The sequence below is a fragment of the Phyllobates terribilis genome, unplaced genomic scaffold, assembly GCF_046119375.1.
Source record: "Phyllobates terribilis strain yellow unplaced genomic scaffold, ASM4611937v1 Scaffold_9__5_contigs__length_417890890, whole genome shotgun sequence".
In the NCBI taxonomy this organism is placed as follows: Eukaryota; Metazoa; Chordata; class Amphibia; order Anura; family Dendrobatidae; genus Phyllobates; species Phyllobates terribilis.
Window position 1 is genome coordinate 207,684,750 of NW_027362769.1, and position 24,217 is coordinate 207,708,966.

The window sequence follows — 24,217 nt, forward strand, 5'->3', positions numbered from 1 at the left end:
AGTTCTTAACCTTCAAAAGAATTCTGAATACTCAGTGCGAGAGGTATATACCGTATGGGAATAAAAGGGCCAGAAATAAGAGGAAACCAATATGGTTGAACAAGAACGTAAAAGGGGCGTTAAATAGCAAAAAAGAGGCATTCAAGAGATTAAAACAGGAAAACAGTAAGGAGGCACTAAAGTGTTATAAGGAAAAAACGAGAACCTGCAAAAAACAAATAAAAATCGCGAAGGAGGAAACAGAGAGACGTATTGCTAGGGAAAGTAGATCAAATCCCAAACTGTTCTTTACGTATATAAATAGTAAAAGGATTAAATCGGCTAATATTGGACCGATAAAAAGTGAGGAAGGCAAAATCATAGAGAAAGATGAGGATAAAGCTAATCTATTAAATAATTTTTTTTCGACAACTTTCACAAAGGAAATCGAACTAACAGGAGAAATGAGAAGTGACAAGCTTAATCCTCCACTAAGTATGACTAATGTAACCCAAGTTGGGGTACAGAAACGCCTCAGTAACATTAAAATAAACAAATCACCAGGACCTGATGGCATACACCCACGGGTACTAAGGGAACTAAGTAACGTGATAGACAGACCGTTATATCTTATATTTAAGGACTCTGTTGAGACTGGGTCTGTGCCACTTGATTGGCGACAGGCGAATGTAGTGCCAATATTCAAAAAGGGAGCGAAAAGTGACGCCGGAAACTATCGGCCGGTGAGTCTGACGTCCGCTGTGGGCAAAATTTTTGAAAGCTTCATTAAAGAGGCAATTACGGAGCATCTTGATGCTAATAATCTTTTAATCCCGAACCAACATGGATTCATGAGGAATCGCTCCTGCCAAACAAACCTGATTGATTTCTACGAGGAGGTTAGCTCTCGATTAGATCAGGGGGAACCAGTGGATGTCGTGTATCTCGACTTCTCAAAAGCGTTCGATAGCGTGCCACATAATAGGTTGGTATACAAAATGAGAATGATGGGGCTGGGGGAAAATGTCTGCAAGTGGGTAGCAAACTGGCTAAAGGATAGAAGGCAGAGGGTGGTTATAAATGGAATATACTCAGATTGGGTAAGTGTCACTAGTGGGGTACCACAGGGGTCTGTACTAGGCCCAATGTTATTTAATATCTTTATTAACGACATAGTCAACGGGATAAATAGTAAAATATCAATATTTGCAGATGACACAAAGTTATGTAAAACAATTAATACAAAAGAGGACAGTGCAGACCTACAGAGGGATTTGGATAAGCTGGGTAGGTGGAGCATTAAATGGAAAATGAGGTTTAATGAGGAGAAATGTAAGGTCATACATATGGGAAGGAAAAATGGAAGTCACCAGTACTCACTGAATGGGAAATCATTGGGGAATTCAGAGATGGAGAAGGACTTGGGCATCTTAATTGATAGCAAACTAAATTGGAGTGCCCAAAGTCAGGCCGCTGCTGTAAGGGCAAACAGGGTAATGGGATGTATCAGAAGAGGTATAGCTGCAAAGGATGAGAACATTGTTCTTCCACTATACAAAGCACTGGTCAGACCACACTTGGAATACTGTGCTCAGTTATGGGCCCCAATATATAGAAAGGATATAAACGAGCTTGAAAAGGTACAAAGGAGGGCAACAAAATTAATAAAGGGAATGGAAGGACTACAATACCCAGAGAGGTTGGCAAAACTAGGACTATTCAGCCTGGAAAAGAGAAGGTTGAGGGGGGACATAATAAATGTGTACAAATATGTTAGGGGACAGTATAGAGATCTTGCCAGGGATTTGTTCAAAAGGAGGGATATTACGGTAACAAGAGGGCATTCACTAAGACTGGAAGAGAAAAGGTTTCAGCATCATCATAGGAAGGGGTTCTTTACAGTAAGAGCAGTGAGAATATGGAATTCACTGAGTGAGGAGACGGTAATGTCGGATTCACTACACCAGTTCAAGCGGGGACTGGATGCTTTTCTAGATTCCAGGCAGATTTCAGCATATACTTAAAAATAGAATAGAATAGTAGGTTGATACAGGGATTTATTCTGACTGCTGGTTTCAGAGTCGGGAGGGAATTTTTCCTCAGGTGAAGATTGGCTAAATCATTTGGGGTTTTTGCCCTCCTCTGGATCAACTTTAGCAATTACAGAACTAACAGGTCGAACTTGATGGACGCAAGTCTTTATTCGGCTTTACAAACTATGTAACTATGTAACTATGTAACTATGTATGGTGATTAGAGTTGAGCCACCCCCGTAGTGTTCAGGTTCGGTTCGGTTCGTCGAACACCGGTATATTTGCCGAACTGTTCGTCGAACTGTTCGTCGAACACCGTTAAAACCAAAGGCAGGCAAACAAAAACACATAGAAACACATAGAAAACACATAGAAAACACCTTCAAAGGTGTCCAAAAGCTGACAAACTGCTCAGAAGACACAACTAACACATGGAAAAGTGACAAGTACATATAGTCATGCGAAAAGAAAAGAGGTGGAGGAGTAAAAGGAGGAGGAGACACAGATATAGGCATGTCATGCCCTTCTAAAATCAAGAAAGGCTGGAATAAAAATCTAAAATCAGCCTACCAACACCCAGACGTCGTCATAAGAAAATTAAAAAAAGAAATATCTTTAGGTAGAATGGCAATTCCATTCAGAACAATTTCCTTACAAGACGTAGTGGTATCCCCATTGGGAGTCGTGCCAAAAACGGAACCCAATACATTCGGACTAATCCACCATTTGTCATATCCAAGGGGCAGGTCAGTAAACGACAACATCGACGCGGAACCAAGTACAGTAGTATATACTGTACCTCCTTTGACAAGGCTATCAGGCCGGTCAAGAAGTTGGGAAGGGGCACCCTAATGGCCAAAACAGACATTGAGTGGGCGTTCCGGTTACTTACTACCTGTGCCTCCGAATAGTGTCCGCCTATTGGGCTGCTTCTGGGAAGGAGCATACTATATATCGCTGTTTGCCCATGGGGTGCTCCATATCCTGCTCACTATTTGAGGCGTTTAGTTGCTTCCTCGAATGGGTCATCATGGAAGTTTCTAAGGGGGCACATATTATCCATTACCTCGACGACTTCTTATGCCTGGGCCCAAAAGATTCGCCACAGTGTGAATATACGCGGTAGTCCACCTGTGAGAAGGAGAGAGCTGGAGGGAAAGCAGACACCACAGAGCCGAGGGGTTAGATGGAGAACGTAAGATAGAAAGAGGGCGAGGGAGGTAAGGGACTACGGTGGAAGGCCGACCTGAGCTCTCCCATGTTCCTGCTGGGCGGAGAACAGCCCTGGGAAGAAAAGCCGCTTGCGCATCCCTTTGAGGTTATGGGCGCGAGCGGGCAGAGGGACTATGCTGGAGTGCGAGGCCGACACTGCCAGGCCGTTCCTGCCCGTGCGACCTCCATATCGCCAGGTTTGTGCCAGAGCCGCGGTGGACCCTGATGGCTAACCCCCTCTCCCAATACTGATTCCTGTCCGCTGGTGGGTCGAAACCCCCTGCGGTGGAGGCAGGTCTAAGCTCTGTAATTTAAATTGACTCTGTAATTTGAATGAGTACACTTTAAATCCTTTTACAAGGATCTATTGGAGGTCAAGTCTGGTGCCAGCTCCAGTAGGGTCCACTAAAGCTGCTGCAGTTAAAAAGCTTTTATAAGGATTGAGCTTGGTGGTCCGCCGCAAGGCGTGCTACCGCCAGTCCCAGCCCCTTTGCCTTTGGGCGCCTCCCCGATGCTCTTGACTGAGTGTCCCAGGGGCCCGAAGCGTTTCCTTTGAAAAAATTAAGTGTCCAAAGCACAGGTGGTGTAGCTTGCTTAACAGCTGGGCTACTCCGCTGACTAGCAGACACTGCTACTTGGCCCAAAGTATTGCCTGGGCTAGATGCAGTTAAAAATTTGTAACTGGATCTACAGGCGGTGTAGCTTGCAAAACAGCTGGGCTACTCCGCTGACTAGCAGACACTGCTACTAGGCCCAAAGTATTGCCTGGGCTAGATGCTGTTAAAAATTGTTATTAGATATAAAGGCGGTGTAGCTTGCTTCAGATGGGCTACTCCGCTGACTATGAGACACTGCTACTAGCCCAAAATGATTGGCTGGGTTAGATGCAGTAAAAAATTGTTATTAGATACACATGCGGTGTAGCTTGCTTCACAGCAGGGCTACTACGCTGACTAGCAGACACTGAAGCTTTGGAGCAGACCTCTGATTCCCAGGCTATAGTATGAGTAAACAGCTCTTCAGACTCAACCATCTCTGTTACCCCAAGCCATAGTGTATGTAGTTTCTTACGGTTAAAAGGGGGGGGGGGGGACCCGACCCACCTGGAAATGACGATGCCAATGTCACGTAAAACACAGCAAGGGAACTCCAAAAAGAGTCTCCATTTTTTCCAAAAATTGTGGCACAGACACCACTTAAGAGGCATCAATTGCCCCAGAGTTGCTTAAAATGCTTAGTGAGGTGATTTTCCCAAATCCTCAAGCTTTTAGTCTCCCCAGGATGACACAGGGGTAGAAAAGTCCTTGCGGATCCATGATTTGTTGATCTTTATGAATGTGAGTCTGTCTACATTGTCAGTGGACAGCCGCGTGCGCTTATCTGTCAGCACACCACCAGCAGCGCTGAACACACGTTCAGAGAGAATGCTGGCTGCAGGGCACGACAAGATCTCCAAGGCGTGAGTGGCGAGCTCAGGCCATTTATCTAGATTGGAAGCCCAAAATGAGCAAGGGTCCAGTGACACAGTCATGGCTTCGATGTTCACTTGGAGATACTCCTGTACCATCCTCTCTAGTAGTTGACTATGTGTCAGACTTCTTGTCTCCTGTGGCCTTGCAAAGGATAGTCTAAAAAATTGGTGAAACGATTCCACAAAATTGCTGTTACCAGCAGATACGGTGTTACTGTTACGGTTTGAGTGATGAAGACTTGACAGTCCCACGGTTGGCAAGTTAGAACTGTGAGATTCACTACGTGCACCACTGGTATTTTGCGGAAAAGCAGATGTAAGATTCTGTAACAGCCTCTGCTGATACTCCTGCATGCGTGAATCCCTTTCTATGGCAGGAATTATTTAGGCAAATTTACTTTTGTACCGGGGATCTAACAGTGTGGTAACCCAGTAGTCGGGATTACTTCGAATTCTGACAATCCGAGGGTCATGTTGCAGGTAGTGCAGCAAGAAGTCACTCATGTGTTTTGCGCATCCAGGAGAACCAAGTCCTTGTTGTGTTGGTGGTGAGGTAATAATCATGCTTCCTTCCTCTGCCCTCTCCCCCCAACCTCGCACAGCAGAAATGTGATCAAGGTCTCCTTCATCTGATGAGTCTTCCATGTCCATTGCCAGTTCGTCCTCCACTTCTTCCTCGGCTCCTGCACATTCCTCAACAGTTTGGCTGCTACCATGCACCCTGGTTAATCCCTCTCCCCCACCCTCCCATGCCAGCCGCCTTGCTGCTGCCGACCGTCTGGACCTTGGAGATGTTATCAATTCTGCATATGACTCCTCCTCAACTTCCTCCCCCTCCTCTTGTCCCACCACCTGACTCCGAATTTAGTTTAACGTGTGCTCCAGCATGTAAATCACCGGAATAGTCATGCTGATAATGGCATCGTCAGCACTAAACATCTTCGTCGCCATTTCAAAACTGTGCGGAAGGGTGCATAGGTCCCTGATCTGAGACCACTCCTGCAGCGTGATTTGCCCCACCTCTGGATCTCGTTGGCCCAGGCTATACGTCAGAACGTATTGCACCAGGGCTCGTCGGTGCTGCCACAGTCGCTGCAACATGTGCAGAGTTGAATTCCACCATGTCAGCACATCGGATTTCAGCCAGTGAACTGGCAGGCCCAACGACTTCTGTAGAGATGTAAGTCGTTGAGCTGTGGGATGCGAACGGCGGAAGTGAGCACACAGCGACCGTGCCCTCTGCAGAAGACCATCTAGTCAGGGATAGTGGGCTAAAAATAGCTGGACAACCAGGTTCAACACGTGAGCCATACAAGGCACGTGTGTGACATTGCCCCGGAAAAGGGCCGCACCAAGGTTTGCAACATTGTCGCACACGGCCTTCCCTGGCTGCAGGTCCAGTGGAGCCAACCATTCATGAAACTCGGTCTCCAGAGCTGACCACAACTCCTCAGCTGTGTGACTCACATTTCCCAGACATTTCAAAGTAAACACCTCCTGATGCCGTTGAGCCCTGCTGCCAGCATAGTAAGGAGGTGTGCAGGATTCCTTCTGCGCAGTTAGAACGCTGGATGCATTACCAGACAGGCTTTGGGTGCAGGTGGAGGACCGAGAAGAGGTTGAGGAGGCAGAAGCAGTGGAGGAACACCTAGATAAAGAGGATTGACGCACAACTCGTGGAGACGGCAAAACTTGGACAGCAGCCCCTTGTCCTGCTGTCACCATAGCAATCCAGTGCCCAGTCAGCGACATGTAACGCCCCTGTCCATGCCTACTCATCCAAGTGTCTGTGGTGAAATGCACCCTGTCACACACAGAGTTTCTCAAAGAAGCGGTGATGTTGTGTGTGACATGCTGGTGGAGCACAGGCACGAGAAGTAGTGCCGACTGGGCATCTGGTACTGGGGCACTGCGACGGACATAAGGTCTCCAAAATCCTCTGTGTCCACCAGGCCGGAAAGGCAGCATTTCTGTAGCCAAGAGCTTGCAGATGGTGAAATTCAACCTCTTAGCTTTGTCATGGCTAGGAGGAAATGGTCTTTTACTTGTCCACATCTGAGGGACCGAGGGCTGGCTGTTGTGATTAGACGGGGTTGAGTAGGATGTCCCCGGCAAACTGCCGGTCTGTGAGGAAGATGCAGGCAGACATGTTAGGTTGCCTTGATCCAAAGGTGGAGCTCTCAATGTCGGAGAGCGCTCAACACCAGCTGGTGTTTCCATTTCCAAATGAACTGATGACCTGCCAATCACACTGGCTGTTGCGGGTAAAGAGGTGGCAGGTCAGATGAAGAGGCCGCGGATGCACAAGATGGGGCAGACGGTGGTTGGCCCAGCCCGTTAGGCTGCATTGTAGCACAGTGAGCTTCCCACTGCAACTTATGCTTCATATCCATGTGACGGTTCATGCATGAAGTACTCAAACTATGGATTTTTTGGCCTCAACTTAGCTTTTGGTGACAAATGTTACAGATAACATGAGTTGGGTCATCCTTATCGATCTGAAAAAATGCCCAGGCTATACAAGGCTTAGAGCCCATGCGACCTGAAGAGCCACCACGACTTGTGGTCAGAGGCAGAGCTGTGGTTGAGGATGCAGTTGTTGACGTGCTTCCAGTACTCCGTCTCTGTCCAGGGAGGCGCAACCTAACCTCGACATCAAAAGCATCCTCCTCCACCTCCTCTGCTGACCTCATCGACTGGCTGACTGTGGGTTGACAGTAAGTGGGATCTCTAACCTCGTCAACATCACCCCGTGTGTTCTCACACCCGTCGTCCTCAGAGCCAACCTCTTCCTGCCCTGACCGAAAAGTCAAGTTGTCGCTCCAATCAGGTATCTGAGTCTCATCATTGTCTTCCTCATTGTCTCCACCAACAGGAGTTACAGTTTGCGAATGAGGGTCTACATTATGCTCATAACCTTCTACATCCGGGCCTGGATCCGACTCATAAACATTCTGGGCATCAGTGCAGATCATTTCCTCGTCTGGATTCACAGAAGCTCTGGAGCAGACCTCTGATTCCCAGGCTATAGTATGAGCAAACAGCTCTGCAAACTCAACCATCTGTGTTACCCCATACTCAGATGGGCAGCTGTAGACTTGGGAGCTGTGAGGAAGCAAGTGCGATTGGGGTGACACCTCTGAGGACTGGAGTATTTGTGATGTTGAAGTTGAGGTGGAGGAGAGCCCACTTGAAGGAGCACTTGATATCCGTTGAAGCACCTGCTGTTTTTGTGCCTCATCTGGAATTTGTAGCGATGGGCGTGTCCGTAAGAAAGGGATCGTATCACATTGTCCACAAAAAGAAGTAGACATCTTAGTTTGGCTGGAAGATGGTCTTTCTTCTGCAGATGTTACTGTTGCTTTAACACCTACCCCACGGACACAACCTTTTTTTCCCTTTCCAACACGCCTATTCCCCTTTCCACCAGCAGCAGGCCTTTTGCCACTCATTTTGGTGGTTAACTAATTGGCAACTCTGTAGTTGTTTGCACAAAAAACGATGGATGGAAATGAGCAGAGCTGAGTGGCCAAACTGTGGTACTAGCCCAAAAGGATTGGCTGGGTTAGATGCAGTAAAACAATTTTATTAGATACACAGGGGGTGTAGCTTGCTTCACAAGTGGGCTACTCCGCTGACTACGAGACACTGCTACTATGTCCAAAAGGATTTACTGTGCTAGATGCAGTAAAAAATTGTTGATACACAGGTGGTGTAGCTTGGTTCAGATGGGCTACTCCAATGACTAACAGACACTGCTACAGGCCCAAAAGGATTCACTGGGCTAGATGCAGTAAAAAATTGTTATTTGATACACAGGTGGTGTAGCTTTGTTCAGATGGGCTACTCCAATGACTAACAGACACTGCTACAGGCCCAAAAGGATTTACTGGGCTAGATGTGTGGCGCCCCTGAGGGTTCAGTCGCCACAGGGGTACTGCACCTCACTTGGAGGTGTGGTATCTCCTTTCCCAAGGTAAGGACGGCCTCGAGATGAGGAGTGGGGCAGAGTTATTGGCTGCTCTGTCTCGGTCAGGGTCCCAAGAAAGAAGGCCCAGGAGAAGAGCAGAGGAGTTAGGCTCCACAGGTGAAAGGATCCCAGGGGGATACGGACGGAGCAGAGTCTCAACCTGTATACCCTAATCTGGCCTAGCCAGAGGGACCCAGCCCCAAGAGGGGAAACCGGTCCCCGATCTGACTTTGCACTTCAGTTCTCTGTCGGAAAAAATGGAGGCTTTTGTGGATCCCAGGGGGATACGGACGGAGCGGAGTCGCCACATGTACACCCTAATCTGAGTTTATCCAGAGGGACCCGGCCACAAGAGGGGCAACCGGTCCCTCATCTGACTCTTCACTTCAAATCTCTGTCAGAAAACTGGAGGCTTCTGTACTTGCCAGGTGCAATCGCCATCACCCCACCACAAGTCACCAAAAAGGGCACCAAGTCGGTACGGGAACTCCATGTTACCCATAGGGACATCGCAGTACCCGTACGGGACTTAGTGGGGGACTCAAGGCGGGAGAAGTTGATCAAGAGAGGAACACACTAGAGCGGGGTCCTGACAGGTGCTCCTGAACAACCAGGGAAAGTGTTGAGCCCCTCCCTGGCGGCCGCAGCTCGCCGCGAGTAAAGACTCGGATGACTTCAACCACTGCCTCTGTCTGTTATTTCCTCCGCGACACATCGACCGTCCTCTTTCTACACTTCTTCATTGCCCTGAGGCCTGCTCCGCCTGTGGGGAGCCGTCCCATCAAAGCTGCCCCTAAACATCAGCCTCAGTGGACAGTCGCAGCGCTGGTAACCCCTTTACCAGAATCCACAGGTGGCGTCATGAACTATTCTAAATCCCCTATAAATATATTTTCATTCCCCACTTTTGTTGACCGCCCTGGGTCACGGACTGGGCCAGCCACCGTGATTTCCCCCAAAACACCACCAGCCATCTACGAGAAGGCTGCCGAGTACCCCACGGCCCTAGGGGCACGTCAGATGCAGTAAAAAATTGTTATTTGATACACAGGTGGTGTAGCTTGGTTCAGATGGGCTACTCCATTGACAAACAGACACTGCTACAGGCCCAAAAGGATTGGCTTAGCTACATTTATTTAAATGCACTTGCTTTTTATTTATTTACAGCAGGGTTTATTTTCATTTTGCTTCTTGTAGGTTTTTCTGATTTATGGCCATTGTGAAACATGCATTTATGTGCTGCATGTATACCATTTTAAACCTCAAATTTTCTGTTTTTTTTCAAAGAATAACATTGGTCTGAGTGTGATCAATTGTTTTGTTGCATCGCGCTTGGACTGATAATATCATCATTTGCACGAGCCCATATAATGATAAATTATGCTATCTGAAAGCTGCTGGCTACAATTATGAGGGAATTTTGTTTTACCCATCTTTGAATTAAAATAAAGTTGGGACATACTTACCAAATTGCTTGAAACATCCAAGAGGCTCCAAGAAAAGGTGAAATCTCTTGGATTCCAGAAATAGTTATAAAATGTCCCAGGCATTGCTAAAATTTTGTGTAAAACAGCGCTTCAGGAAGGTTTGGTGAGCTTGAAAATAGTTGTGGAAAAATAGGGCAGGGAATGGGTTTAGGTGGAAATGTCCTGTAGGGGTTAGGGCCAAATAAGCCAAGTAAAGATTGAACATGATGGACTATAGTATTTTTTTTATAAATAACTATTGAACTATACAATATAAGAAAACAGGACCTTAAAGCCATGCACAACTGTTGACATGTTTTTCAATGGAAGCTGCTGCATGGGAAATGGCTTCTTAAAGAATCACTTCCATCAAAATGTCTAGCCTCTTAATTTATTGCAGTCATCATGTTATACAGCACTGTGTACTTACAATTGCTCATTTTGCCTTTCTACCCAGCTAATTCTGCTCTTTTCCATTAGGTTTATGACATTGCTCTATATAAAAACAGGAGGTCAATTTTCCCTGCAGGAGTCATCACTGCAAAAGTCCCTGGCGGGGGGGAGGAGGGAGCAGCTGGGTCTGGAGGTGAAAATGGGAATGATTTTTGCAGGGGCAAGAGACTTCCTGTGTCTACATAGATCAAAGAAAAGAGTAGGATTAGCTGGGTAGCAAGGCAAAATGAGCAATTTTAAGTACACAGTGTAATATAATATGATGACTGAAATATATTAAGAGGATAAAAACTTTGATGGGAGGAGGAGGAGGAGTGCTTTTTTAATACTGCTAGTTTTACACAAGGTACTCATGGACAGGGATATACTTACAGTGAAGACAGTTCCACATATATGTTGACCAAGAGACCATTTGACGTCCATTTTTACATCATCATATTTAAATCCAGTGCACCTTCTGTCTAAAAGATGGATGTTTGGAATGTCAATGTCCTTCTCTTTTAATTTGGCCACATTGAGAGTTACAGAAATGCTATCATTTGCGCACACAAGGTTTGAGCAGAAACCATCTGAAAGAAAAAAAAAAGTGTATAGTACTTTACTTTTTCTAAACTGTACATTTCTCTATTTTGCTTATAGTCATGGTTTGAATAGTAATCCGACTTTAAGGGATTTAGAAATGATGTATTATCAATGACTCACAATTTAGGAAACACATTGGACACATTGTTAGCTCTAAGTGAATATTAGTGGTAAATGGTATGTAAAATAATTAAAGTTTCTGTATATTTTGGTTCATTTCTGGGGAAAAAACAGCATAATTCATGCATATTCATGCCAACCCATGCGTAACATCCTATGGCTTGATGTACTCAACCACGTGGAAAATTGATACCAATTGTCACTGTATGTAAATGTAAATATTGTACTTGTCAAATTCTATATCATACAATAAATGAATTATATATTTCCATTACGGCATACAGTAGTGCTATGATCTTATGTATGAGTTCTATATAGTACTCAATACAGGTAGCGTATATGTTTCGTATAAGGTCATGAAAAATTTCCTGCTTTATCAGTCCTCTATGCTAGTATATAGTTGAAGAAGGTAAAATGATACAATACAGAAATTTTTTAAATCTGTCTACTTCAATGCGACTTTGTTTTTTGCAATGGTGAAAATGCACATGTGTAGAACATCATACGGTATATGGTGCCGTATCGAAACATCACAAGGACATATGGGAACCTTACAGAATACTATTACTACCATATTACAGCTCCATAACACACAGAATGAACTGGTCTAGAGCTGGGAAATAATCAGGGGCATGAACACTAATCTGCACTTATTACACACAGTATGCTGAACACATTACATTCACATTATATTATTAATGTTATAATAGGTTCCCGTACCGGTATCCGCACAGAGAGACCTAACTTCATATGGCAGGATATGTTCTTCACGCACTGTATAGAAAGAGGACATTTATTTTATTACTTAGCAGCTTTATCATTTATTGTAGAATACGATTTATACCCAGGAATTGGATTAAACAGAATCTGTCAGCAGCTTTTTGCTACCTCATCTGAGAACAGCCTGATATAGGCAAAGAGACCCTTAATCTAACGATGTATCACTTACTTTACTGGGTGCCGCCCTTCTGACATAATCAGAGTTTTTAGATTTAGCAATACAACAACGTCTATAGACAGTGAGCTGCTTATCACAGAAGGGGGCGGAGTTGGACTAGCATGCACTCGCTGCTGTAGCTGATGTAGCCCAGACAATGATAATCACCAGGTAATAAAACCTTCAGTTTAACTAAACAAGAGCACACAGCCAGACACGTAACACTTTGCTGAGTTCAGTGTTTTAACCCCTACCTCATGCTGTCCTTAGATTACATAGCAAAAACCTGCTGACAGATTCCCTTTAAATGTAGCATTAATCACAAAAATAACATTTCAAGAGCATAGGTCACGTTCACACGTTCAGTATTTGGTCAGTAATCTACATCAGTATTTCTAAGCCAAAACCAGGAGTGGAACAATAAGAGGAAAAGTATAATAGAAACACGACAACACTTCTGTGATTTTTACCCACTCCTGGTTTTGGCTTACACTTACTGAGGTAAAATACTGATCAAATACTGAACGTGTGAACATGACCTCAAAGGGAAACTGTCACCACGTTTTTGCTACCTCAACTGAGAGCAGCATAATGTAGGAAAAGAGACCCTGATTCCAATGAAGGATCACTTAGTTTACCCGTTCAAGCACAATCAGAGTTCTTAGATGAAGCATGAAGCAGAGCTCAGAAAGCTAACCCCTCCTGCCCTGACTTTAAGTACATTGTGTATTGACAGTGAGCTGCTTATCACAGGAGGGGGCATGGTTGGACTAGCAGTCTCGTGAGCATCAGACCTGGCAATGATAATGTCCTAGTGATAAAAACTTAATTGTAAACATTAGCACACAGCTTAATAAATGACACATCACTGAATTCAGTGTTTCAGCCTCTATCTCCTGTTGTCTTCAAATTACATTGCAAAAACCTGATGACAGATTCCCTCTAAGCTGGTTATCTATTAATGGCAAAGCTTTGTAATATCAGCTAGGGCTCAATTGTTTAACTTTCCAAGAGCCCAGAACAGCAATTCTGCCTAGTTAAGCAGCGATATGAGGTCAAGAATATACAGTATGACTACTCAACTAGGTAAAGCTGCCATTTAGGAAAATGGAAAACATGGGTAAGAACTCTGCTGTGAATTCTGTAATTGCTTTATTCCTGGAGTACTAGTCAAATAATGGCTCTGAACTTTATACCAGGGCTGGGTCATCTCTGGTACTCCAGCACTAGATTCCTGCTATGCCCTCAGCTCATTTCTTACCTCCCATACACTGTAATTGAAGATATAAAGTACTATGTAATGGTATACAGATCGTGCCACACATTGAGATTATCCTATAGCTAACAACTATCTTTCCTAATTTCCCATATACCTAAATAAACCCCTAATAAATTTCTTTATACAGCACAAGTCGGAGGCAGGTGTATGGAGTGGGCTTATGGGGTGCCTATACTCAACAGGTAATGGCTGTGTGTTACAGCCAGGACCTGCCTCTAACAATTGTGGGTGGCGCAGAGCGCCCCCAAAGTTGTTAACCTGTTAAACGCCGCTGTCAAACTCTGACAGTGGCATAAAAGACATGTCAACATGAGGATGCGTCATTCCATGCACCCTTTGGTGCGCCTGTGACGTGATCACAGGTCGTCGATGGGTTGGTATGACAGCAGATGGTCTATTGAAGGCCTCCATACCTGTCATTACAGAGCTCTCTTCAATCCCCGTCTGTGGCCGGGCTTCAAAGGAGACCGTGGTTTATACTATATGCAGCAATGCTATGGCATTGCTGTATATAGCACAAGCCATCAGAAGATCGCAGCTGCAAGTCCCCTAAGGGGACTAATAAACATAGTGAAAAGTAAAAAAAAGTGTTTTGAAAAATCTGAAAAAAAATAAAACAAATTCAAATCTCCTTCACCCATTACAAATAAAAATAATAATAATAATAATAGTAATAATAATAATAATAATAAAAATACACAAATGTGGCATCCGCGCATTCAGAAAAGTCCTATCAAAATATAAACATAATTAACTCGATCAGTAAACACTGTAAACGAAAAAAAATTCAAAAACGCCAAAATTTAATTTTTTTGGTCACTGCAATTCTACCAAAAAATGCTGTAACAAGTAATCAAAATGTCATATATATCCAAAATTGTATCAATAAAAACATCATCTCACCCCGCAAAAAATAAGCCATCAAACAGCTCCATCAACCAAAAAATAAAAATATTACGTGTCTCAGAAAATGGTTACCTAACCAAAAAAGTTTTTTTTTTTAAACTTCAGATTTTTTTTTTCACCACTGAAATAATAAAAAATACTGTACATGTTTGGGTATTGCCAAAATCGTACTGATGAGGAGAGTCATATTGCGGGGTCTTTTTTACCACAAAATGCACTATGTAAAACGATTCCCAATAAAACAATGTCAGAATTGCGTTTTTTTGTAATTTTTTTTCTCGTTTTCCATTACACTATGTGGTGAAATTAATGGTGTGATTCAAAAGTACAACTCTTCCCACAAATACAAGCCCTCATGCGACCATGTGGACAGAAAAATAAAAAAGTTATGGGAGGAAAAAATGAAAATGGAAATTGGCCTCGTTGTGAAGGGGTTAATGTTTATATCAGGCACCGGTGGGGACCACAGGGCTAAGAGATGAGCAGTGGCACTGGTCCTACAGGTAACTATCATTTTTTTATTATGAAGCCCCCTCTGGCCAGTAATAGGGGGCTGTGTACTGCACAGTGGACAACTAATGTGGAATCATCCAAGGATTGGTGGGAAAGTGGCCCCACAAAATGTATGCTTTTAATTAATGGTATCTTTGATTTGACCCTATTAGAGAAGAAGAATTGATTTTGGTTGATCAAGTATGGTACTGTAAGTGGTGAGGAAGCGTAGCAGGTATCTGGTGTGAGCTGTAGTCACAAATGACATCTCAGGTGAATAACTTTGGGCTATGCTTTAAAATTTTTCCATTATTTGCCAATTTCATTTACTGTAAGAATTCTAATAATGTACAAATACCAGTCACTGCACATTTCAAGAATGAAAATTAGTTCCAACCCTGTAACGAAATTTATCGTCCGCATTGTCCATCAACTTTGCCAACTGCTGATGTTTCAAAAATTTAACGAAGTGTACAAGGAAATGTAAAACTCATCACATACAATGTGTTTTAGTTTCTGAAACTTTTTTTTTGCTATTTTTATAAATCCCCATAGGACATCAAATGCACTATAAAAAAAAAAACATGTTACAAAGTAACAAAATAAAAAAGCCCTTTAAAAAATGATTGAACATCATGGCAAATAAAAAAATATTTATAAACTTTAATCACCATATGAAAACTATTTTTTTTATATTTCCAGTTTTTTAGTTCAACAATTCAAGATATTAGTTATCAGTGAATGAGAGCACTGTACAGAGGTCTAGATGGGACAGAAGTGCACAATAGGGCAGTACCCCAAAATAAATGAGAGGGTGACACAACACCTATAAAAGCCTTAGAATCCGCCGCTAGAGCCTTGTAGCTGGCGGAAAAAAAATTCTAGATAGCAACTACCTTTGTGGATATATCATGGTACCTAAGCTTGCGGGAATGAAGAATCCTCGATGGTATAACATTAAGGTTTTTCTTAAACTAATGCGTGTCGGCTCTGGTCTGATGCTTTTTTAGGGTAAAAAAAAAATGCGTTGGTGTAATAAAAAATCTTAATTTTATATCAATGAGGAGTCTTCGTTCCCGAAGCCGCAGCCCAGGTAGCATGATATCTCCACAAAGGTGAAACCTGTATGGTTGTATCTGGTCAAGTGTACTGTTTCTCAACCTTTCTAAAGCAAGTACCCCTAGTGACAAGAATATCTAACCAAGCACTCCAAGGAAACAATCAGTTCTAAGTGTTTACAAAATGAGGCTATGCTCACCGATATTGGCAATCCCATTAGATTTCACGGAAAGAATAGCACAGCATGTGGTGTTATTCTTCCCGTCAAACTGTGGACAACACATATCAGACCTTCAACATGGGTACAGATCAAAACCAAACCAAGAGACCACACTGATATACTGTGACACATTAGCCCACCGGTGTACGAGATGCTCAGTCTCTGACACCATATTGGATCCTTATTACAATAGGGGACCAAAAGTCCAGTAGAAGACTATCACATATAAAAAATAACCATCATTTTACATTTTATTTCATAAATAAAAAATACATCTAAAAAGAAGCAAATTTGTAATATATCTAATCAGAGAAATATGCATCTTTCACCCTCTTGATTGATCTTTCACCATGAATTCATGGGTAAAATTTGTATTTATTTATTTTATTTGCTTATAGGTTCATTCACAAATAATATATTAAACCTTATTCATAAAATGTCCTGTTGGTACAAGAACAACAACAAAACCTATAAATAAACTAAAAAAGGACAGTCATATGTATAGATAGACTTTTTTGTGGTGTCCCCAAACCTTGGACAACACAACATTTTCTCTAGTGATTTCAATGGGGAAACACATACAAATCTAAATTCTAATGTACAAAAAAAAATCACTGCAATACTGATAGATGACAAAATTTAAAAATATAAATTCATAGGAAAAATATCTTACCACCATCAATGTTTAACGCAGCGGCTAAGCTTGTGCTCAAGAGAACCACCAATGTCAGCACAGCAGGATACATCATTCAGAAGTCTTGTGTAATTCTGTGAAAAAAAAAGAAGCATAAAAGAATAAATTAAATGGAAAAAGACACAAGAATCCTTATACAAAGTCCTTTTGGAAACCTGTAACATATTATAACCATATTATATTGATCTGCTTACTTGATGTGTTGGCACAAGAAAGTCTCTGCAGGACTGACTTGCATCGGTTTGCGAGCTACCCTTTATACTGAGAAAATGATATTAACTTTTTTACTGCCATGTGCCTATTGCCATGAACCTATGCTAAGGAGGGACATAATCCCAAAGCAAAAAAATAAAAAAGTAAAAAGAAAACAACGGAATAAAATAGAGATCATGACCCAATGGAAGCAATTCAAGCTATATTTGTCACCCGAATTGATTAAAGTGGCGAATATTTAACTTTTAGGGCAGAGTAATCTGAACAGAAAGGACATAATCTTCAAGATTATTTCCAAGTACTGTAGCATCAGCCCGTCTATAAATCAGTTCATGTCATGAGGACAATCTTCTTCTTGATTGTTTGATTGCTGTATAGTTATAAAGATTTACTGGAGAGAATATTACACTTGAGGCAGTTTTGATGCAAGAAGTCTATAGGCATAAAATGAGATTGCCATCAAAAGCAGCTGTGTGTATGTGAGGTATGACGCCAATGAAGACTATATGAATCTTAGTCAAGGGTTTTTCAATATGATTGGGTGTTCACATCACATAACAGAAACTACAAGGTCAAGTCTAAAATTAAAATTACTATCCTCCCCTTGGAATGAAAAATTATTATAGATTTTACATGTAGGCACTAGTGAAGACCGAGCATGCTCGCTACTGCTTGGTGTTCGCCCGAGCATCTCACTGCTCAAGATGATTGGCGCTCGCCGTGTATTTCCGGGGTTGCTCGGCGGGAGCTCGGGTCCCCTCCCTGCATGTTTGGTGCTCTTTAGAGCGCCAATCAACATGCAGGGATTGCCTGGCACTCATTGTAATGCCACAGCCATGGTGGTTGTGGCATTACAGTGATTGGAATCAGGCAGAGTAGGGAGAGGTGCTGCTGCGTCAGGGAGAGATTTGCTTGTGTATTAGGTAGTGTAGGGAGAAAAAACGTACATTATACAATACAGGCCAAAAGTTTGGACACACCTTCTCATTTAAAGATTTTTCTGTATTTTCATGACTTTGAAAATTGTACATTCACACTGAAGGCATCAAAACTATGAATTAACGCATGTGGAATTATATAATTAACAAAAAAGTGTGAAACAACTGAAAATATGTCTTATATTCTAGGTTCTTCAAAGTAGCCACCTTTTGCTTTGATGACTGCTTTGCACACTCTTGGCATTCTCTTGATGAGCTTCAAGAGGTAGTCACCGAAAATGGTCTTCCAACAATCTTGAAGGAGTTCGCAGAGATGCTTAGCACTTGTTGGCCCTTTTGCCTTCACTCTGCTGTCCAGCTCATCCCAAACCATCTCGATTGGGTTCAGGTCTGGTGACTGTGGAGGCCAGGTCATCTGGCGTAGCACCCCATCACTCTCCTTCTTGGTCAAATAGCCCTTACACAGCCTGGAGGTGTGTTTGGGGTCATTGTCCTGTTGAAAAATAAATGATGGTACAACTAAACGCAAACCGGATGGAATAGCATGCCGCTGCAAGATGCTTTGGTAACCATGCTGGTTCAGTATGCCTTCAATTTTGAATAAATCCACAACAGTGTCAACAGCAAAGCACCTCCACACCATCACACCTCCTCCTCCATGCTTCACGGTGGGAACCAGGCATGTAGAGTCCATCCGTTCACCTTTTCTGCATCTCACAAAGACACGGTGGTTGGAACGAAAGATCTCAAATTTGGACTCATCCGACCAAAGCACAGATTTCCACTGGTCTAATGTCCATTCCTTGTGTTCTTTAGCCCAAACAAGTCTCTTCTGCTTGTTGCTTGTCCTTAGCCGTGGTTTCCTAGCAGCTATTTTACCATGAAGGCCTGCTGCACAAAGCCTCCTCTTAACAGTTGTTGTAGAGATGTGTCTGCTGCTAGAACTCTGTGTGGCATTGACCTGGTCTCTAATCTGAGCTGCTGTTAACCTGCGATTTCTGAGGCTGGTGACTCGGATAAACTTATCCTCAGAAGCAGAGATGACTCTTGGTCTTCCTTTCAAGGGGCGGTCCTCATGTGAGCCAGTTTCTTTGTAGCGCTTGATGGTTTTTGCAACTGCACTTGGGGACACTTTCAAAGTTTGCCCAATTTTTCACACTGACTGACCTTCATTTCTTAAAGTAATGATGGTCACTCGTTTTTCTTTACTTAGCTGCTTTTTTCTTGCCATAATACAAATTCTTACAGTCTATACAGTAGGACTATCAGCTGTGTATCCACATGACTTCTGCACAACACAACTGATGGTCCCAACCCCATTTATAAGGCAAGAAATCCCACTAATTAAACCTGACAGGGCACACCTGTGAAGTGAAAACCATTTCCGGTGACTACCTCTTGAAGCTCATCAAGAGAATGCCAAGAGTGTGCAAAGCAGTCATCAAAGCAAAATGTGGCTACTTTGAAGAATCTAGAATATAAGACATACTTTCAGTTGTTTCACACTTTTTTGTTAAGTATATAATTCCACATGTGTTAATTCATAGTTTTGATGCCTTCAGTGTGAATGTACAATTTTCAAAGTCATGAAAATACAGAAAAATCTTTAAATGAAAAGGTGTGTCCAAAATTTTGGTCTGTATTGTACATATCCATCTTAACAAACAGTCCTTCTGATGACTAACTAATCCATCTGCAGAGATATCAGGCAGGCAGTGTATATAGGCAGGCAGGCAGGGTATATAGCAGACTGCAGTGCATATAGCACAAGAGGCTCCATTCCAATTCTGCCTTCTGCTGCTGTTAGATATTTCTGTACAAAGACCCAGGTCTCAGGGACCAGGAATACTTTTTTTTGGATCTTAATCCTTATTATTTGTTTAAAAAGCAATCCAGAGAACACCATTTTTCTGTGCCATTTGCTTGTTTGAACTGCAGAATACAGCCAGGTCCTTTCCATATTACAGCACTAGAAATCCAGCTACTTAAAACTGTTTTTTCTCCATCACATGGATCACATATACGTTTTCAGAAAATACTGCAATTTTTGGCCTCCATTCCAATTTTTTTTCACTGTGTCAGGGACATTTTTGACACCGGTTTGCTGTTCAAACTAGTTACCTACAGGCCAGGTATTTAAAACTCAGTATTCTCCGTCACACGGATCACATATACGTTGTCAGAAAATACTGCCATTTCTGGCCTCCATTAAAAATTTCCTTCAATGTGTCAGTGAAGCAATTCCCACCAGTTTGCTGTTCAAACTAGTTACCTACAGGCCAGGTATTTAAAACACTGTTTTCTCCGTCACATGGATCACATATACGTTGTCAGAAAATACTGCCATTTCTAACCTCCATTAAAAATTTCTTTCAGTGTGTCAGTGAAGCAATTCACAGCAGTTTGCTGTTCAAACTACTCACCTAGATGCCAGGTATTTAAAACTCTGTTTTCTCCGTCACACGGATCACATATAAGTTTGCTCCAAACGCAGTCATTTGTAGTGAGCGTGGAAGATACTGTCCTCCATTTAAATTGGGCAAGGCACGTGGCAAGGGACTGGGAACTGGACGTGATGGTGATTGTGCATGCAGAGGCTGAGGACAAGGCCCTGGGCAAGCTGAAATTGTGCCACAACAAACACCCACATCTTCTCGCTTGACCTTCCTGTCCCAATTCCTAGGAGACCGCAGCACACCACTATTGAACTCAGAGCAGTGTCAAAAGGTTGTTAGTTGGATAGCGGATAATGAATCCAGTCACTTAGCCACCACCACCACCCTGTCTTCCACACGGTCAAGTCTCAGTAGCCGTGAGTCTGGACTGCATATTCCTCACCTTGATCCTCCTTCCTCCCACTATGCCGAGTGCCCAGAGTAAACTGATCCCACACTTGGACACTCTGAAGAGCTGTTCACTTTTCCATTTATAGATTCGGGCCTCTCGCCCGGTCCACTTGAAGCGGGGCAAGAGGAGAATGCGTGTAGCAATGCCCAAATATTTGAGCAGCCAAGGTCACATGTAGGCGATGGTGGGAAATTGTCACAAGAGGTGGACGATGATGAGACACAATTGCCAGAAAGTCAGGAGGAGGACCAGGGTGCGGAAGTGTAAGACGAAGTGGTGGATGATATAGTCAGTAACTGACCCAACCTGACTGGAGGACATGCAGAGCGAGGACAGCAGCACACAGGGGGAGGGAGGCAGAGCACCCCAAAAGGCAGGAAGAAGCAGTGTTGTGGCCACAGACAGAAGGCATACACCTCTTCCCCGTAACACCAACACGAAGGAAGTTGCCAGTACAACTGTTAGGTCTTCCCGAGTCTGGTTGCTTTTTAAAAACTCTGCCGAAAACCCAAAAAGGCCATTTGCACTACCTGCCAGGCCAGCATCAGCAGGGGTGGCAAAACGACCAGCCTGACCACAACCAGCATGATCAGGCACATGGCAGCAAAGCACCCAACTTTGTGGGCCGAACCCCAGGGTCCCGGAACAGTGTCTGCAGGTGGCACCATTGCTTCTTTCGCTGTTGTGCATGCAAGTCAATCCCCTGTCCATGGTGTATGCAAAGATGCCTCCTGCCCTGCACCTGTCATTCCTCACTCTCAAGTAGCAGCATCAGGAAGCACGTCCATGTCCTTGTCCCAGGGCACCGTTCAGTTGTCCATACCCCAGTCTTTGGAACGCAAGCGCAAATGTGCAGCTAACTCCCCACAGGCCACACTAATAAATTCTCATATTTCACGACTGCTTGCGCTCAAAATGTTGCCTTTTAGGCTCGTGGAGATGGAAGCATTCCGCAACCTGATGTCGGCGGCCGTCCCTCGGTACTCGGTCCCCAGCCACCACTATTTCTCCTGGTGTGCCGTCCCCGCTTTACACAAGCACGTGTCCCAAAACATTAGCCGTGCCCTCAACAACGCAGTTACCGGGAGCGTCCACCTAACCACGGACACGTGGACAAGTGCTTGTGGGCAGGGACGGCACATCTCTCTGATGGCACACTGGGTTAACATAGTGGAAGTCGGGACCCAGTCGGACCTTGGGACTAGTGTTGAGCGAGCACTAAAATGCTCGGGTGCTCGAGGCTCGGGCCGAGCTCACCGTGATACTCGGGTGCTCGACCCGAGCAACAAGCCCAATGTTAGTCTATGGGAGACCCGAGCATTTTTGCGGCGGCACCCATCGCAGTCTGTAGAAAGCCTAAAAAGTGCCCAAAACGATAGTGACAGTGCTCAAAAGACATGGGGACAGCATGGGCATCACCCCAGAAAGCATTTCTGACCCCCAGGTCACTGCTGTCAACAACGTAGTCAGAGGTATTAAGCCACTTTTATGGGCTCACAATAAAACGTTCAAAAATGAAACTGAAACTGCTTTCCTGTGAAATATGTTAAGGAATATCCTTTCCAGGGTAAAGACTTGTGTATAAGGTAAAATAAATAACCAAAAACAAAAATACTCCTCCACACCTTGGGCTATGTTCACAAGTAGCACTTTTTATGCGTTTTTGCACTTTTGTATTGCTTTCAACCGTGACAAATGCATTCACCGGGAAATGTCATTTTAACATTTTACAACCTTATCTGGCCATGTGCTGTGTGACACATGCATACAGTGCTGAAAAGACATGGGAACAGCATGGGGAAGACCCCTGGAAGCATCTCTGACACCCAGGTCACTGCCTAAAAGTGTGCCCATCAGAAGTGATCCTTGCCGCATCAGAAGATGCAGACTTGCAACTATCCCCGTGCAAGTCCTTGTTCCAGGGCAGTGTTCAATTGTACCTCCCCCATTCCTTGCAATGCAAGCGCAAGTATGCAGCCTGCCATCCACCCACCCCCAGGCTGCAATACCATACTGCTTGCTTGCTTGCACTTGAAATTGGGCCTTTTTGGCATGTGGAGGCAGAATCTGGCCACCATGTCATGGCTGCGTCGGCGGCCTGGTATCCATACTCAGTCCCCAGCCACCCGGCGGCCGGGTGTCCACGCTTGGTGCCCAGCCGCCAGGGGGCGGCCGGGTGTCCATACTCGGTCCCCAGCCGCCCCGCGACTGGTTGCCCACACACGTTCCCCAGCCGCCTAGGGGCGGCTGGGTGTCCATAAGCGGTCCCCAGCCGCACCTATTTGTCCCCTTGCGCCTTATACATAAGCGCGCATACCAAAACATTACCTGTGCCCGCCCTCCCCAGTGCATTTAGTGGGAAGGACAGCCTAACCACAAACACGTGGACAAGTGAATGTGGCCAGGGATGGTCCATCTCACTGACGCCTTCACACTGGGCTAATATTGTGGAAGCCGAGACACAGTTGGACACTGGGATGCAACACGTCCTCCAAACATAGTGGATTGCGGATCCTGGGTCAATCAGGCTTCAACACAAAGTTCAGAAGGTAGACAGCAGCAGTGGTCGGCCTCCTACACAACGAGTAAAATATTCATGATCATGAGGCCATCCATCTCTTTAGCTTTCTGTTCCTTGGAATGCAAGCGCATTTGGAAGGTGAAACTGTTATGATCTGCTACAAGCACTAAGGAAAGACAGGAGATCTGTCCCTACAATAGAACTAAACTGGATCCCTACGATGTAACGGGGAACCTGATCCTGCGATCAGACCCGCTAAAGTCCTCGGCTAGTATGTACGAAGACCTATAGATGCAAGGGAGGGATCCCTACAAGAACTAGGGACTGGGATAAAGTTGGACACCTCCTAGCAGAAATTGTAGCAGTAAAGACAAACACACAACATAGAACATAGAGGTCAGAAGACCTAGCAAAACTAACAGAGAAAGGTAACAGAGTACCAAGCTAGCTCAAGAGTAGAAAATACAATGAAGTCCAGGAAGGCCAGGAGGGCGGAGCCGGATTAAATAGGCAAAAATGGTCATGTGACCAGCAAACTAGAAAAAACCTAACAGGAGAGTTCTAACAGTACCCCCTCTTCTAAGAGGATCCTCCGGATCCCCTAGGACCGGGCTTATCAGGAAACCTCCTGTGAAACGCTCTGACAAGTCTGGAAGCAGAAATATCATCCGCCCTCACCCATGAGTTATCCTCGGGATCGAAACCCTTCCAAGCGACGAGATACTGCAAACTCCCTCTATACCGTCTAAAATTTAGGATGCGGGAAATTTCATATTCCCCGTCCTCCACCACCGGAGGAACAGTGGCAGAGGCGTCACCCACCGA

The 24,217-nt window shown here is 44.1% G+C and overlaps 1 protein-coding gene across 3 annotated transcripts in view; it reads right to left on the bottom strand.

The window, feature by feature from the left end:
- LOC141162007 (uromodulin-like) overlaps positions 1–17,216 on the bottom strand; it is a 35,510-nt gene extending 18,294 nt beyond the window's left edge. For 2 of the 3 annotated variants that reach the window (XM_073647617.1, XM_073647616.1), the window contains exons 1-4: positions 17,068–17,216; positions 16,853–16,947; positions 12,007–12,060; positions 10,957–11,153 (exon numbers count right to left, since the gene is read on the bottom strand). In XM_073647617.1, coding sequence (XP_073503718.1) covers positions 10,957–11,153; positions 12,007–12,060; positions 16,853–16,928 — 327 coding nt within the window. In that variant the 5' untranslated portion in view covers positions 16,929–16,947; positions 17,068–17,216. The remainder of the gene's footprint in view (positions 1–10,956; positions 11,154–12,006; positions 12,061–16,852; positions 16,948–17,067) is intronic. The other variant, XM_073647618.1, reaches the window with a different exon arrangement.
- Positions 17,217–24,217: the final 7,001 nt, after the last annotated feature.